The sequence below is a fragment of the Podarcis cretensis genome (genome assembly GCF_951804945.1).
Source record: "Podarcis cretensis genome assembly, chromosome: 7".
Classification (NCBI taxonomy): domain Eukaryota; kingdom Metazoa; phylum Chordata; class Lepidosauria; order Squamata; family Lacertidae; genus Podarcis; species Podarcis cretensis.
The window spans coordinates 7,820,965-7,836,803 of NC_137176.1; the positions used below are offsets into that span (position 1 = coordinate 7,820,965).

Sequence of the window (15,839 nt, forward strand, 5' to 3'; positions counted from 1 at the left end):
GCCGGCGCTGTCCGGAGACACTTCCGGGTCACGTGGCCAGCGTGACATCGCTGCTCTGGCGAGCCAGAGCCGCACACGGAAACGCCGTTTACCTTCCCGCTGGTAAGCGGTCCCTATTTATCTACTTGCACCCGGAGGTGCTTTCGAACTGCTAGGTTGGCAGGCGCTGGGACCGAGCAGCGGGAGCGCACCCCGCCGCAGGGATTCGAACCGCCGACCTTTCGATCGGCAAGCCCTAGGCGCTGAGGCTTTAACCCACAACGCCACCTGCGTCCCTTGTGGTGGCGGTTACTTTTTCTCAAAAGAGAGAATAGCAGCCATGGACTTATCTGGGGAATATAAGGAATATAATCAGGAGCAAACGCACTAGGCTAGCAGGAGAAACATGTTGTCTGTCCCTGGAGATATCAGTGGATTGTCTCCAGTGTTAATCCTTCTCCAAGTGAACCCATTTAAATTAATGGCCACAACTAAAAGGTCCATTACAATGAGTCTACTCTGATTAGAACTTAGTTGGCTACAACCCAAACCCACAATCTTTAAGGGAGGAGGCTGTGCCACTTTTAGTTTTGATGGTTGAAATCCATTTACTTTGCATGTGAAGACCTCCCAAAGAAACACAGTTGACATTAATATTAGTTTAAGGCAGGCATCCCCAAACTACAGATGTTTTGGGACTACAGCTCCCATCATCCCTAGCTAACAGGGCCAGTGGTCAGGGGTGATGGGAATTGTAGTCCCCAAACATCTGGAGGGTTGAGTTTGGGGATGCCTGGTTTAAGGTTACTGGCCTAATTTGGGCCACAACTTTATTGATTACAGAATGTGAGTGGTTTCCTTAGGCATTGGTTCGACTTGCTCCAGCCGGGCAGCACTGACAACAGCAGAAGTCAGTAAGAGTAGACATACTGGGGGAGCACTGGTCCTACCACAGACACAACCCCACCCCAAAATGCTCCCAGGTGCTCTGGCATGGCCCAAACCCCTGGAAGGGGATCGGACAAAAACATGGCGAGCACCTGGATTCCTTTAACGGAATACCCTATCACACATTGGCAGGGGCAGGTGTGACAACCTCCCCTCCACCACACCTTGAACCAATGCCTAACCACCAAACCTTACAAAGTTGTGACGATTTGCTACGCGGCAGGCGAAACCCAAGCGGCACCAGCCAATCAGCCAAATGGGAAAATTCCTATTGGGCCCCTGCCCCAAAAGCAGACGACCCACAACGGCATAGCAAGGTCATGGCAAGACCCTAAATAGAGGGAGGGTGGGCAGGTGATCCGATGTACAAGGCGCTAACAAGAAGCTCGACGCAACGTGCAGCGGTATAAATAGGTCCCCCAGCTGCAAATTCTCTCAATCCATTGGCCAGAATTACCCCAGCAACCGAGGGACCCAATCAGGTTGCTGTGGCTATCCAATCGCTCCCACCCACACAAATAGTGAGCTCGGTCTTAGTGATCTCACCGAAACCTCTCTGAAGAGGACACGATTTCTCTCACATAATTTAAGGGGAGCCCTGAAAATGAAGTCCAAACCTTTCTGCATACATAGCCTAAGATTGGGTTCCATTTCTTAGTGGTGCTATAATCCAGAAGCTGTTGGTTTTTTTTACTTTCATGGTAATGCATTGTTTCCACATGTAATGCATTGTTTCCACCAACTAACTATTTATTAAGTTCTTAACACACTCAAAACGCAACCAAAGATAAAATGGGCTCTTTATCAAGGATACATGTCTGTAAAAAAATATCATTCTTTTAGTCTTTAAAAGTTCTGTAGTGGATTAAGAGCACGGATCTTTCTTGGTCTCAATGCCATAACAAATATCTGTAGTATCAAATCTCAGTATACAAAGTGCTTATTGTACAAGTGTTAATAGGCTAGTGCTGATGCACTGAAAGGTACCCCTGACCGTTAGGTCCAGTTGCGGATGACTCTGGGGTTGCATGCTCATCTCGCTCTATAGGGAGCCGGCGTTTGTCCGCAGACAACTTCTGGGTCATGTGGCCAGCATGATTAAGCTGCTTCTGCCAAACCAGAGCAGCACACGGAAACACCGTTTACCTTCCCGCTGGAGCGGTACCTATTGATCTACTTGCACTTTGATGTGCTTTTGAACTGCTAGGTTGGCAGGAGCTGGGACCGAACAACGGAGCTCACCCCGTCGCGGGGATTCGAACCACCAACCTTCTGATCGGCAAGCCCTAGGCTCAGTGATTTCGACCACAGTGCCACCCGCGTCCCTGATGATGCACTACACCTATTTAATTTCAGCACATGAAATCTACAAGTGCCGCAATGGCCGGGTTGCCAAACATCAACAGAACCCTCCAGCAGTGAAGTGGGGCCCTGGATCTGCCGTGCCAACACTGCCGCAAGTCCTGTTTGCCTAACTGGGCAACAGAAACATTGTGGCCTCATAGGTGCACCAGGAAAGAACCCACCTTGCCCCAACCTCACTGCTGCCCCACATCAATCCCATCCAAGTAAGTAGCAGTGTCAGGAGGACAGCTCTGACCCACTGGACACAACATGACCAGACCCTGCTTGGCATTTCTGACAATTCATTGGTTGCAATTTTAATATATTGTTCTATCTTAGCCATTTGCCCCAACCATGTATTCCATAAAGTCTGAATGCACAGAAACACACACAAGCGTTTTGACATAACTAGTTGACAGACCTGTCAACCATCTTTTGCCTATATAAAAATGATGCTTATACAGCTATAAAGAGTGATGGACCTTCACAGTGCAACTATAAATATTAACAACTGAAATCAATATTAATTCTAACTTTTTATCTCCTATGACATACAATATAAACTCTTGTTTTCAAGGTATGGTTTAAATGAAAGAATAATTCTGCATTTTATCATTCACCAATACATTAAAGGGATATGTTAAATGTTAAACTGGCCACCTGCCTCTTGGACAAAATGGAAGGCAACAGCCATACCCGAACAAATTTTTATCTAGATATCTAAGAAGAGTGAATGTACATAGTTTGAGGATTTAGTGCAGCTTTCATGAAGTGGCTTGATATTTATTTCCAGTTGAAAAGCAAAAAGTATATAAAAGATTCAGCTATCTGCTGGCAACAGTGGAATGAATCCATGGAATGTGGGGAAACCATGCTTTGTGAGAATTTTAAAATAAAGTGTCAAACTGCAAACAATGGGGACATTCTATTTCAAATACTGTACTGAACATTCATTTTTTTAAATTTATTTTTTAAATGCCTTTCTGTATTCAATGCCCATGCATTCTTTGCTTCCCTAAAATTGTATATTGATGTTCCATCCAGAAGGCATGGGGGTTATATAACCAAATTGCCATGACCAGATTGATCATAACTAAAGCTTTCCTTTCTATGTGGTGTTTCTATGTAACCCTTTCAGATACTGTTGAAAATTTGGGTTTCACTTTTGTTCAGAATCAAAAGAAGGCATTGTACATTTTAAAGGCAACAGATGCAACATTTTGAGCAAATACTGCTACAACAGATTAGTTCTAAGTCAGAATGTCCTTATAGGCAGCAATACTATCTGACAATTGGTACAGATATTGAGGAAACAATGCACATCAGTTTCTGCTTCATCAATCATGTCACTTTGCAAACCATATTTCCATAACTCTCTTTTACTATGCATGTGTCTACAATGTCCTCCTAACTCTACGTCCTTAAGGGAAATATTTAGTATTGGTGATAGTCATCCTGTTTCACAAGATTTCATCTTTGGTATGTGATAGTTTTATATACCGTATTTTTTGCTCTATAACACGCACCTAGTTTTTAGAGGAGGAAAATCTGTAGGCACGCCACCCGTAGGCATTCCCTCCATAACACGCACAGACATTTCCCCTTACTTTCTAGGAGGAAAAAAGTGAGTGTTATGGTGCAAAAAATACGGTAATTTTCATCTAGGCTTTACAGACTTCCTTCCTATTCAGATGGTATTCAATTCACTTAATTAGCAAAGATTGCTCTCCCTCTGTATCCATCACATGACACTGACGCTGCTTCCCAAAGTTAAAGTGAATAAAGAAAGCTTTTCATGTGTTAGTCTGTGTGGACATCAAAGTTCCCACAGAGATCTTTGGAGCAGAGCCAATATAAAAAGCCTAGAAAAATTTCCGTGTTAGAAATCTACCATTGTAATTGTAATCACCTGCTGAAAATGTTGTCGTCTTTTAAGAGTCTAAAATAAAGAAATCAGTGAAACTATAAAAAGATGTAGTAATGTCAGAGTTGTGGATCTCTGCCAAATAGGCTGGCTCTCTTCAAGGGCATCTATGTTAAGAGTTCACATTTAATCCCTCAGGTGCCTTTGTGGGCAGGTAAGACAAAGTTTGAGAGAACCAGTGCTATCATTGGAAAAGTAAACAAATTCCTGCTGTAAGTTATCGTAATTCAGTAAATAACATTAATGGTGAATCTTACGTTGACCACCGTAAAACTAGAAAATTGTTAGTGTCTGTACTTTTGAGCTATACGGTTTATTTAAAAAAAAAAAGCTAAAATTTCACAACAATGATGAAATAACAAGTTTCATCTTAATATAAAAGGATGCTTCAAGTACTTCTCCTTTTAAAAGTATATGCAACAAAGAATTTGTCCATACACAGCACAAAAGCACAACATCATTTTGAAAACTGGATGCTGAACGCTGTTTTTGTGGAGCTCCACCTAAGATTGGTAGAAAGTCCAACTTATTTGGAGTGATAAAATGCTACCTTAATTCTGATGAGCAATAGTTGCTATCTGAGTTGATCAAATTTCTTTCAGAAGCTATGATGGATCACATTCAATTGTAGTATCGCTCAGGATTCCCCATTGTTGCTCACTGCCACTTAAGCAGAAGGGGAAATCATGACATGTATCAGAATAGATATTTTGTCCTCTATTAGGTACTGCCTTTATGTTCTTCATTGCTGGACAATCTTTAATTATATCACACCAGTCAATTTAGGACCTAGTACTTGATACTGGTTATTTTTAACGTGAAAAGCTTAAGCATACACCTGAAAGAGCTCTGCCTCAGCTGAGAGACAAATAGAAATACATTTTATGTTATTTTAATAAAGGGATTAGAATTTTTAAGACAGACAATTCTTAATCCATTTTACTAGTCCATTTTAACAAATACACCGATAAACAGGCTTCACGCATACCCCAGGAATTAAGTATTTCTAAAGAGGATAATTTCTGAACTAAAAGAAGTATTTGCTTAATATTTACAGGAAAGACATCGCTTGTGTTGATAAACTGAATATTTGATATGCTCTGTAATTTTTACTGATTTCATTAAAAAACACATAATCAAGCCCTGATATTCAAATAATTGGTCCAAGTGTGCCTTCAATATGAAGTAATTTTAGTTCTGTGAACATAATCAGGTTGCTACCACTGAATTAGCAAACATCCACCTTACTATGAGTCACAATACTGCCATGCTTTGAAGTTTAAATACTCAAAGTAAGCTAGCAGTTGCCTTAAGAGAGGCTGTAAGAGATAAACATTGCATATTTTATAGCCGATAAGAAAATATTCAGATAATTCTGTTTCTTGGGAGTAAACTCATAATATTGTGAGGTACCAGCCTTTTAAAAATACTATTAAGTTACTTGCAGCCAGAGGACATAAACTCTCCATTATATTTAATATACATCCCATGCTGGAGAATAGCAGAGATGTTCACAGCACGTTTAGGGTACGAACGACGTCAGAAAAAGCCTTCAACCAACACAAGACACAGAATAGTAATAAATTAAACCTTATTCCAAACCGATATAAAAGTTGTTCAAGTCTGTAAAGTGTCAGGTGTGTCATGCAACAAAAAAAGACAGTTCAGGCAGGCAAACCAGGCATTACAGTTTGCACTCACGGTATACAGCATGATTTCTTGGTCAGAGACAGAAGAGGAGGAAGGTTGCCGAGGTTATCAGCATTGCCTGAAAAACCCACCGGGAATCAGTCCCTCCAACACATTGGCAAGTGTTTCCAGGCCTCAGGAATTTTTCAAACCTAATGCTCTCACGGCATTAAGTTATTTGTTGCAGTACTGAGAAATCCCATGTATGTAAGGAAAGCCATCCGATCTTGATTGCCCTTTGCTAGATAACGCATAAGATACCCAGGCCAGATTTCGGTCAAAAACTGACTTTTTAAGAGCTGCTCTTCGCAATGTATTTGGCAGCAACGTTAGGCCCACAAAACCTTCCAAGGACTCCCCTTAGGCTCTTTTTTCAAGCAATGCCCCCAACACAATCCCTCGCATGCCACATACTGACACTCACACATCCGTGCAGAAACCTACAGAGAAGGCAATGTGCCTCCACGGCTTTGCATAAACAGCCTTTCTTCTTCAGAGGCCAGCAATAGAACTATACTTCAGTCAAAGGCAAGGTCCGGCCGAGTTCTTTAATTCCCTGAAGGATTCGCTTCATATGACCCACTTTCGTGATCCCCAGGTCCTACAAGACAAGGAGAGTGGAAAGGTCAGTCACAAGAGTTTGCACACAAGCACCCCATGATCTTTTAACCTTTAATAATGAGGACCGGTTCAGATGGCCAGCAAAGGGGGCAGGTTTCCAGGAATGATCCTACCTCTAGTCAAAAGCACAGGGAGAGAGCAAGGAACCCATAATAAAAAAATTCCCCCAACCATTGCTACTGTGCTAATCATGTAATAACACCAGTTCCCATGACACACGACACATGGCAGAGTTCTTAAAAGCAATTCCTGCAGCCATGCAAATAATAGTGAAGATACTAATAATACTAATACAGTGGTACCTCGGGTTACATACGCTTCAGGTTACATACGCTTCAGGTTACATACACTTCAGGTTACAGACTCCACTAACCCAGAAATAGTGCTTCAGATTAAGAACTTTGCTTCAGAATGAGAACAGAAATTGTGCTCTGGCGGCACGGCGGCAGCAGGAGGCCCCATTAGCTAAAGTGGTGCTTCAGGTTAAGAACAGTTTCAGGTTAAGTACAGGCCTCTGGAACGAATTAAGTACTTAACCCAAGGTACCACTGTACAGTGGTTTAAGAACAGCTTAGTTTATGAACAACTTGGATTAAGAACACTGCAAACCCAGAAGTAGGTGTTTTGGTTTGTGAACTTTGCCTTGGAAGCAGAACATGTTTCGCTTCCTGTTGAGTGTGTTCCATTTGTAAATCGAGTCCCCCGCTGCTATGGGAAAGCACGCCTTGGTTTATGAATGCTTTGGTTTAAGAACGGACTTCCGGAACAGATTAAGTTCGTAAACCAAGGTACCACTGTACTACTACTACTAATGTAATTTCCTGAACAAGGTGTATTTCTAAATACAGTGGTACCTCGGGTTAAGTACTTAATTGGTTCCGGAGGTCCATACTTAACCTGAAACTGTTCTTAACCGGAAGCACCACTTTAGCTAATGGGGCCTCCCACTGCTGCTGTGCCACCGGAGCACGATTTCTGTTCTTATCCTGAAGCAAAGTTCTTAACCTGAAGCACTATTTCTGGGTTAGCAGAGTCTGTAACCTGAAGCGTATGTAACCTGTGGTACCACTGTATTAAGATTTTTGTAATTTATTCCGAATAGATTTAGATAACGTTACTTACCTGCAACAATAATGCAAAAAATATCTAATAAACTCAAGGGACATTTAAACAGGAGGTTTCTCGATATATCCAGAAAATGTTAACCTCTGGGGGAAGAGTTGCATCTCAGCATTAGAGAGCATGCTTTGTACAGAGGCTCGGACCCCCCTCCCACCTCCGGGTGGGGCAGTCCATTTAGACAACAGTGAGCAAGATGGATGAATGGTCTGATAGTACAAGGCAGATTCCTACGTTCTACCTCCACTGTATCCTAAATGTTATGATCCACAACAGATTTTTCTGCCCAAGACACCTCAGAATCGTCTTCTATTATGTGTATGTTCCCCCACCCCCCAAAAAAGCCCAGTTTAGGTCCCTCTCTTTTAATATCTGGTGGAATGAATCTCTTGTCTGGCAGAAATGACAAGGTGCCTTCAGAGAACAATAGGTTTTCCTCTATGTGTGGGGAAAGCACAGAGACTTTGACGTGTTTATTGCATTGCGAACACCCAAGTTGGAAAGCCCACATTTCAGAATGATAAGTGTCACTTTTTCATTACACGGAGATCGTCACAAAGCTGCTGGGATTAAACGAGTATCCTAACAAGGGATACAGCTGGTGAGCAGAGGATATGGAGAAAAGCTTCCTTCTGAGAAGAAGTCATTACAAAATGTCTACCCAAAATCTTGCCTGATTAACACAGAAGCTGCAATAAGATTACTCCAGAAATTAGTTCCTTCAACTCAACTTCCAAGGCGGATCTTTTTTAAGGAAGTGCTCCGAATAATCCCCCTAATCAAATATTTTGTAACGATCAGCAACAGACAATGAAATTTATACAGTATGCCCACCACTTGCATGCATTTAACCCGTCTGCATTCTGCTTTACACATCTTGCAATAAAATAAAATAAAATAAAATAAAATAAAATAAAATATAAAACAAAACAAAACAAAACAAAACAAAACAACAGGGGTAGAAAGGGGGCAGGTGTCCAGGAAATTATTGTTGGCAATGCCTCCAAATTTCACCTAATGTGTTTTGACCATACACAATTTTGGCCTTTTCAGAAATTGCAGATGGGATCTTTTCCATAAAAATAGTGTAACAAATTGAACTAGGTTTGTGGGATGGAAAAAAGGAAACAATCATATATACAGTACTTGAATGCTTCTTCTCATTAACCTCCTACCCAACACAGGAAAAGCGAGTCTCTCACAGATAAGCCTTGCACAAAAACTCTCCCTTGCAATTGAGGCTACTTCCCATTACTGAATTATGCTTTATGTTCACCCCAACTTGAATGGCAGTGGTATACAGTTCAGGGATGACTGTGCCATGCCATTTTCTTGAACATGTACAGTGGTGCCCCACAAGACGAATGCCTCGCAAGACGAAAATCCGCTAGACGAAAGGGTTTTCCATTTTGGAGGCGCTTCGCAAAACGAATTTCCCTATGGGCTTGCTTCGCAAGACGAAATGTCTTGCGAGTTTTTCCGACTTTTTTTTCCTCCCCCCCTTTTTCTAAGCTGCTAAGCCGCTTATCAGCTGATCCGCTAAGCCGCTAAAAGCCGCTAAAAGCCGCTAAAAGCCGCTAAGCCGCTAATAGCGCTAATCCGCTAAGCCGTCAATGAGCTTGCTTCGCAAGACGAAAAAACCGCTAGACGAAGAGAATTGCGGAACGGATTCTTTTCGTCTTGCGAGGCACCACTGTATTTTGGAACCAAGAAGACCTGAAGCATATGGTAACAGCCTGAAGCATATGGTGTAGTGGTTAAGAGCAGTGGACTCGTAATCTGGTGAACCGGGTTTGCTTCCCCGCTCCTCCACATGCAGCTGCTGGGTGACCTTGGGCTAGTTACACGTATCTGAAGTCTCTCAACCCCACTCACCTCACAGAGTGTTTGTTGTGGGGGAGGAAGGGAAAGGAGAATGTTAGCCGCTTTGAGACTCCTTAGGGTAGTGATAAAGCGGGATATTAAATCCAAACTCTTCCTCTTCTTCTTCTTCCAAGACTCAGTCCTAGTGACCCTGTTCTTTGTGCTCCTGCCAACCCCGTCTCTGGGATCCCACACAGACACATGGCTTACCATGTCATGCAAAGCAGTCCATTAACTTTAGAAGTGCGGTAACCAAAATATGGACGTGGGTGGCGCTGTGGGTTAAACCACAGAGCCTGGGGCTTGCAGATCAGAAGGTCAGCGGTTTGAATCCCCGTGATGGGTTGAGCTCCCATTGTTCGGTCCCAGCTCCTGCCAACCTAGCAGTTTGAAAGCACGTCAAAGTGCAAGTAGATAAATAGGTACCGCCCCTGCGGGAAGATAAACGGCATTTCCATGCGCTGCTCTGGTTCGCCAGAAGCGGCTTAGTCATGCTGGCCACATGACCCGGAAGCTGTACGCCAGCTCCCTTGGCCAATAAAGCGAGATGGGCGCCGCAACCCCAGAGTCCGTCATGACTGGACGTAATGGTCAGGGGTCCCTTTAACTTTACCTTTAACCTAAATATAATGGGGGGGGAATACTTTTCATAACTAGTTAAAAACTGGACAGCTTACAAACAGAGGGAAATTTCTCAGCTACTCTCTAATGGCAGGATTTATTACATAAAAATACACATGTATATTACCTTTCTTGTACATAACAAATGAGTATTAGTTTCATAAGAGAAACTAGGCATTTCCACTAAAATAGTGAAATTGGAAAATGACACGATAATCAGAAGTAATTCTAGATATGTTCATAACCAATAGGAAAGAAATATGATTAAATTAACCAATTATTAGTAGTATCAAGAGTTGTATCTTCTTTTTCATTTCTCCTAGGCCTCTGAGGTTTGGATGGCCTCCCCTAGGAATTGAGCCTTTAGGGTGGCAAGCCCTTCCCTTTCCTGTGGAACTCCCTGCCTATAGACGTTCAACAGCAACAGTCCCTGCCTCCTTTCTGATGTCTTCTGAAAATGGCACAGTTCAGGCAGGTCTTCACAATATGTTTTTTTCTTTAAAACAACCAGTATTTACTGACATTTTACTGATGCTTTTAATTATAGATTATAGATTTTATAGCTTTATAGATATTAATATACTGATTTTGTTGCATTTTATATGTTATAGGCTGCCTTGTCATATTTTATGAGAGAGAGGATTATAAATTTTCAGATAAGCCTGAATATTTCACTACAAATTTCAACAGAGCCAATCCATACTACATTGCGATTCCCGTGAATCACCTTCCTTTTTTGTATAAATGCATGTAAACTAAGGCAATTTGGGCTCATTGCAAACTTGCAAATTGCAACTGTAAAATTCTTCTGCAGAACCTGTTGCATTTAACACTCAATCAGTTAAGGCATTTGTCTATACGTTCCCTAAGACACTGTTAATTTGAGAAAGCGATACACCTCCATTCACCGTCTCCAGGAAAAAGATTTATGAAATTTTAACACACGCAGATGCAAAATGCACAGAGGCACACTATAGGTATACCAGAGAAACACCTGGAACTAGGGATAACAGCTTCTCTGATGCCCAGGAAACTGAGGTGGTGCTACAGAAACCTGCTAAAGGCTAGAAAAGTGTCAGGAGGAAGCCAGCTGTGTCAAGACACAAGTTTCCATAATACAGTGGTGCCCCGCAAGACGAATGCCTCGCAAGGCGAAAAACCTGCTAGACGAAAGGGTTTTCCGTTTTTCGAGGCGCTTCGCAAGACGAATTTCCCTATGGGCTTGCTTTGCAAGACGAAAACATCTTGCGAGTCTTGTGAGTTTTTTCCCTTTTTTCCCCTTTTTCTAAGCCGCTAAGCCGCTAATAGCCGCTTAGCCGCTAATAGCGCTAATCCGCTAATCCGCTAATAGGGATGCTTCGCAAGACAAAAAAACCGCTAGACGAAGAGACTCGCGGAACGGATTATTTTAATCTTGCGAGGCACCACTGTACGGTTCCTCATACAGCTAGTGTTAGACATTCCAGACAGGACTGGAATCTAGAACTATGAACACAATTGAGTTTACTGATAATTAAAAACAGAAACTAAACATTATGCCTAAGACAATTTCCCTCCTGTTCAGGAGATGTCAGGAATAAGCTGAATTACATCCACAGACAACTCCTGGCCTCTCTACTCACAATTAAGATTTCTTTGCTGCCCCAAGCATCAATGATGATAGCCTAAAATGAAAGACAGACGTAGAACAGGTGTGATGGTGGTGGAGGAGTGGAGAAAATCTCCTGGAAATGTACACACAGAAGTGGCTCGCAGGTGGGACACTGTTGAACAGAGGGAGGGACAGGGAGAAGGGGGAGGCGGGGTGGGGTGGGGTGGGGAGACAGAGGTGGTGCAAACAAATCCGTGGAGCCAATCCAGCGCTCCCGGTGGTATGTTCCCCACAGCCTTGCCCCTCTCCCTTCTAGCAAGCCACAGCAACCTACCGGCCTGGTGGGCTGCTTCTGCGGACAATTCTGGTTGGAGCAGAAAGAACTTACCCACACCGCCACCAGAAAGAAGAGGAGTTTCAAGAGGACTGGAGGAAATTTAAGGACTATTTGAATAAATATTGTAATATAAAAAATTAGAAATTACTTGAAAGAAACAAATAGGCCTAGGATTAAACTAAGTTATAATTAAATAAACGGGATTTAGAATGCTAAGAAAAGTGAATAAGATGGACTATAATTGGAAATTGTTTTAGTTTAATAATGATATTGGAAAGCTGTTACTTTTAATTACAAGGAAACTCAGAAGGGAGGGATTTGAGGAAGTCAACCAAGATGTTTAAAAGGTTAGATTTGTGAAGAATTAAGTTTGTTGTTATTGTTTATCTGTTCATTGTTCCCTTTTTTCTTTTTTCTTTTTCTGTTTTTGTGCATCATTTTGCTTTGTGTTGTCACTGTGGAAAATCTAATAATTTTTTTTTAAAGAACTTATCCACAAAGCTGGTCTGACTAGCAGCAGTGACAGATACAAAATGCAGAACACCTACTTAGGTTACCCCAGAATGCCTCAAATAGAAAGGGATTATGACCCAGAGTGAGGGATGGGTGTATTTTAAAATCTTGCATCACATGTATCTCGATAACGGCCAGTTGATGGTTTACAAATTATCTCCAACATAAGCCCTTTTAATGTTAATGTAGTTATTTTCATATAAATCAATACAGCCAATACATTTAGCGATTTCTCAAAGCCCGGTTCCACCATTACTCTGTATAAATCATTCAAAGAAGCAAATTCCCAATATTCCTATTAATAAGAAGATGAGAGCCTGGCCTAACTGACAACATGTTAGTTTGGGTTTGGTTGGTTGGTTTGTTGTTTTGCAAGTTTGCACACTAAAAGCCAAGCTACAAGCACGCAGCTGGAATAGGGACAGAGGAAAGTTTTTAATTATTTTCTATCAAAGAAAAATGATCACAAGCAGAAAAGTAGCACATAGAAAATACCTTCAGATCTCGCCTTTCCAGATGTAAAAGCTCAGAGCCTCGGATGTCATGGCTGATGAAGATTTCTTTGTACTCTCCCAAACTGAGCAGATCCAGCCAAGCAGCAACTTCATCTGTGCCCCATTTTTGAACTACCAAAGTTAAGAGCAAAACCCCCTTAATTTCTACATGCTCAACTCGCATCACAAGCAAAGGTTAGGCCACAGAGGGTGAAAAACAGACTAGAACACGGCAGTGATAGCAAAAGTCAAATATAGTCTTGAAAAAATTGGCAGCTTCGTTTTTTCCATGCAGTTAAAGAAAACCTGTGAATGTATGTTAAATAAATAAATAAATAAAAAAGACAGGGCGTTCTGCATTGCAGCCATGCTTTCAGCTTCAGCATCAAAGCTACCAAGCTTCCTGAACACCAACTAATTAACTTGTAACCATATTAGAAGATGTACTACAAGGTCTGTGCATGTTCTGCTGCACACAAATGATGATTTATTGGCTTCCATGTTAATAGGGAAAAATCAGTACTCATTAAAACATAAACAACTACAGCCCTTAATTCAGAAAATTATCTATTAGCCATATCAGGCAAAAGAGCACATTTAAAAGTTCTGTCAACATTGTTCTCCAAGGTTAGTTGCCCACATTAAATTGAGAAAGGAATTTAATAAAGAAGAATGAGTACATAAGCCATTGTTTCAATTTTTCATGTGTTTTACGCAGTGCTATCGCGTTTCAGAAGCTGGATGTGACACACGATGCCTCTGAAGTGTAAGCAACAGCCAACCAATAATTTCAATGAAGCCTCTTACATTTATTAAGAATTCTGGGCTCGCTATTCTTCTTCTTCTTTTTTTAGCATTTTCAAAAATATTCTCTGCTAAAGGACCCTAGTCTGAGATCTCTATAATCAATAGTGAAGGGGTACCCTGTACACGTTCTGTAACAATGGGAGAAGAGGTTTGAAAAGCTTGTTTAAACTCAAAAAACACACTGGGCCAGGCTTCCAAAGCACACTGCTTTCTGGCATAAACTGAGAGCGCACCCCAGAACACACCAAACACTTGCCTGCAACTGTACAGTACAGAGGAGGATCAGGACAAGAGGAGAAGGGAAGCTTGCTGGCCATTGCTGAAATGAGGATGAATCCCAAGGATTTCCTGGGGCACCGTTTGAAAACTAATACAGTCGTACCTTGGAAGTCGAAGGGTATCCGTTTCGGAAGTCTGTTTGACTTCCAAAACGTTCAAAAACCAAATTGCAGCTTCTGATTGGCTGCAGGAAGCTCCTGCAACCAACCGAAAGCCGCGGAAGCCCCATCAGACGTTCAAGTTCCAAAAGAACGTTTGCAAACCAGAACAGCCACTTACGGGTTTGCGGCATTCAGGAGCCAAAACGTCTGAGTTCCAGGGCGTTTGACCACCAAGGTATGGCTATATTAGATTTTAAGGGCTAGCTAATCCCAGGACAGTCAAACCAGTGAGAGATATTTCACATCCTCCAAAAACAGACCACAGGTCGTTTATCCAAGGACATGGGTCAAGGGTCCCTTCAGCTCAAAGCTGAGTCAGATAATAAAGATTAATCATCTAAGCATGTAATGAAAGATTTGAACCACATCTTCCCCATAGCCACATTATTATTACAGTATTATTATTTTTATAAAGCATACCAAGCTGAGGGCTAGTCTTTTGTCTCTGAACCTTTTCCTTTTTAAACTTTGGCACTATGCGGAATACTGTGCTTCTGTTGTTTCTTTTAGCATATTCCAAAGGAGGATCCTAAAAACAAAAGAGAGGGGAAAACAATGTTGAGAAGGAAAACTCAAAAATTTAGAGGGGGTGGTGGAGAGAATGGCAATTTTAACAGAACTTGCATTTGAAAAATTGGAAGACAGAATATTTGTAGGTAGGAACTTTCACTCTTTGTGGAAGGCAGCCCAGAAAGTAATTCTTCTTGAGTGACTTTTTTTGGGTGGGGGTGGGGGTGCCAAATTGAAAAGGGAGTGAAAGTCACAAGAACAGTCCAAAAAGCACAGCCCTTATTATAAATCAGCTACATTTCTCCACCATGATGTCAGCACATAGGCAAATCTGGCCAGGCAGCAGTTTTAATGTCCAGTACATGTTGTCTGTCTGGCCGGAAAAAATGCAGATTTCCCTTCCTAACCTACCCCAATCCACCCCAAACGGAGGAGCTAAATTGGGCTTGAAAACATACTTAATGTGGGATGGGGCAGGGGAGAAAGAGCTGGGAGAAGGAAAAATATTTTCAAGGTTTCCCATTTGTGGCTGCTTTATTGTAGGTTTAAGCAATAACAATAATGATAAAGATTTCATTATTTGTACCCTGCCCATCTGAGTGGGTTTCCCCAGCCACTGTGGGCTGCTCCCAACAAAACATTTAAAACACAATAAAACCTCAAACATTAAAAGCATCCCTAATCAGGGCTGCCTTCAGATGTCTTCTAAAAGTTGTGTAGTTCTTTATCTCCTTGACATCTGACAGGAGGGTGTTCCACAGGGTGGGTGCCACCACGGAGAAGGCCCTCTGCCTGGTTCCCTGTAACCTCACTTTTCGTAGGGAGGGAACCACCAGAAGACGTCTCAGTGAATGGGCAGATATTCTGGGCTGAGGCCATTTGGGGCTTTAAAGGTCAGCACCAACACTTTAAATTGTGCTCAGAAATGCACTGGGAGCAAATGTAGATCTTTTACAGTGGTATATTTTCTGAGAATCCTCCGGAAAAATAATCTCTCAAAGTACCTGTTGATGGCATTTTACCATTGTACTGTTGAGAG

The 15,839-nt window shown here is 41.9% G+C and overlaps 1 protein-coding gene across 1 annotated transcript in view; it reads right to left on the minus strand.

The window, feature by feature from the left end:
* Positions 1–15,839, minus strand: part of DGKH (diacylglycerol kinase eta) — a 106,667-nt gene that overhangs the window by 7,108 nt on the left and 83,720 nt on the right. Inside the window, exons 28-30 of the mRNA XM_079983474.1 lie at positions 14,711–14,819; positions 13,045–13,175; positions 263–6,485 (exon numbers count right to left, since the gene is read on the minus strand). Of these exons, the coding sequence (XP_079839600.1) occupies positions 6,396–6,485; positions 13,045–13,175; positions 14,711–14,819 (330 nt within the window). The 3' untranslated portion in view covers positions 263–6,395. The remainder of the gene's footprint in view (positions 1–262; positions 6,486–13,044; positions 13,176–14,710; positions 14,820–15,839) is intronic.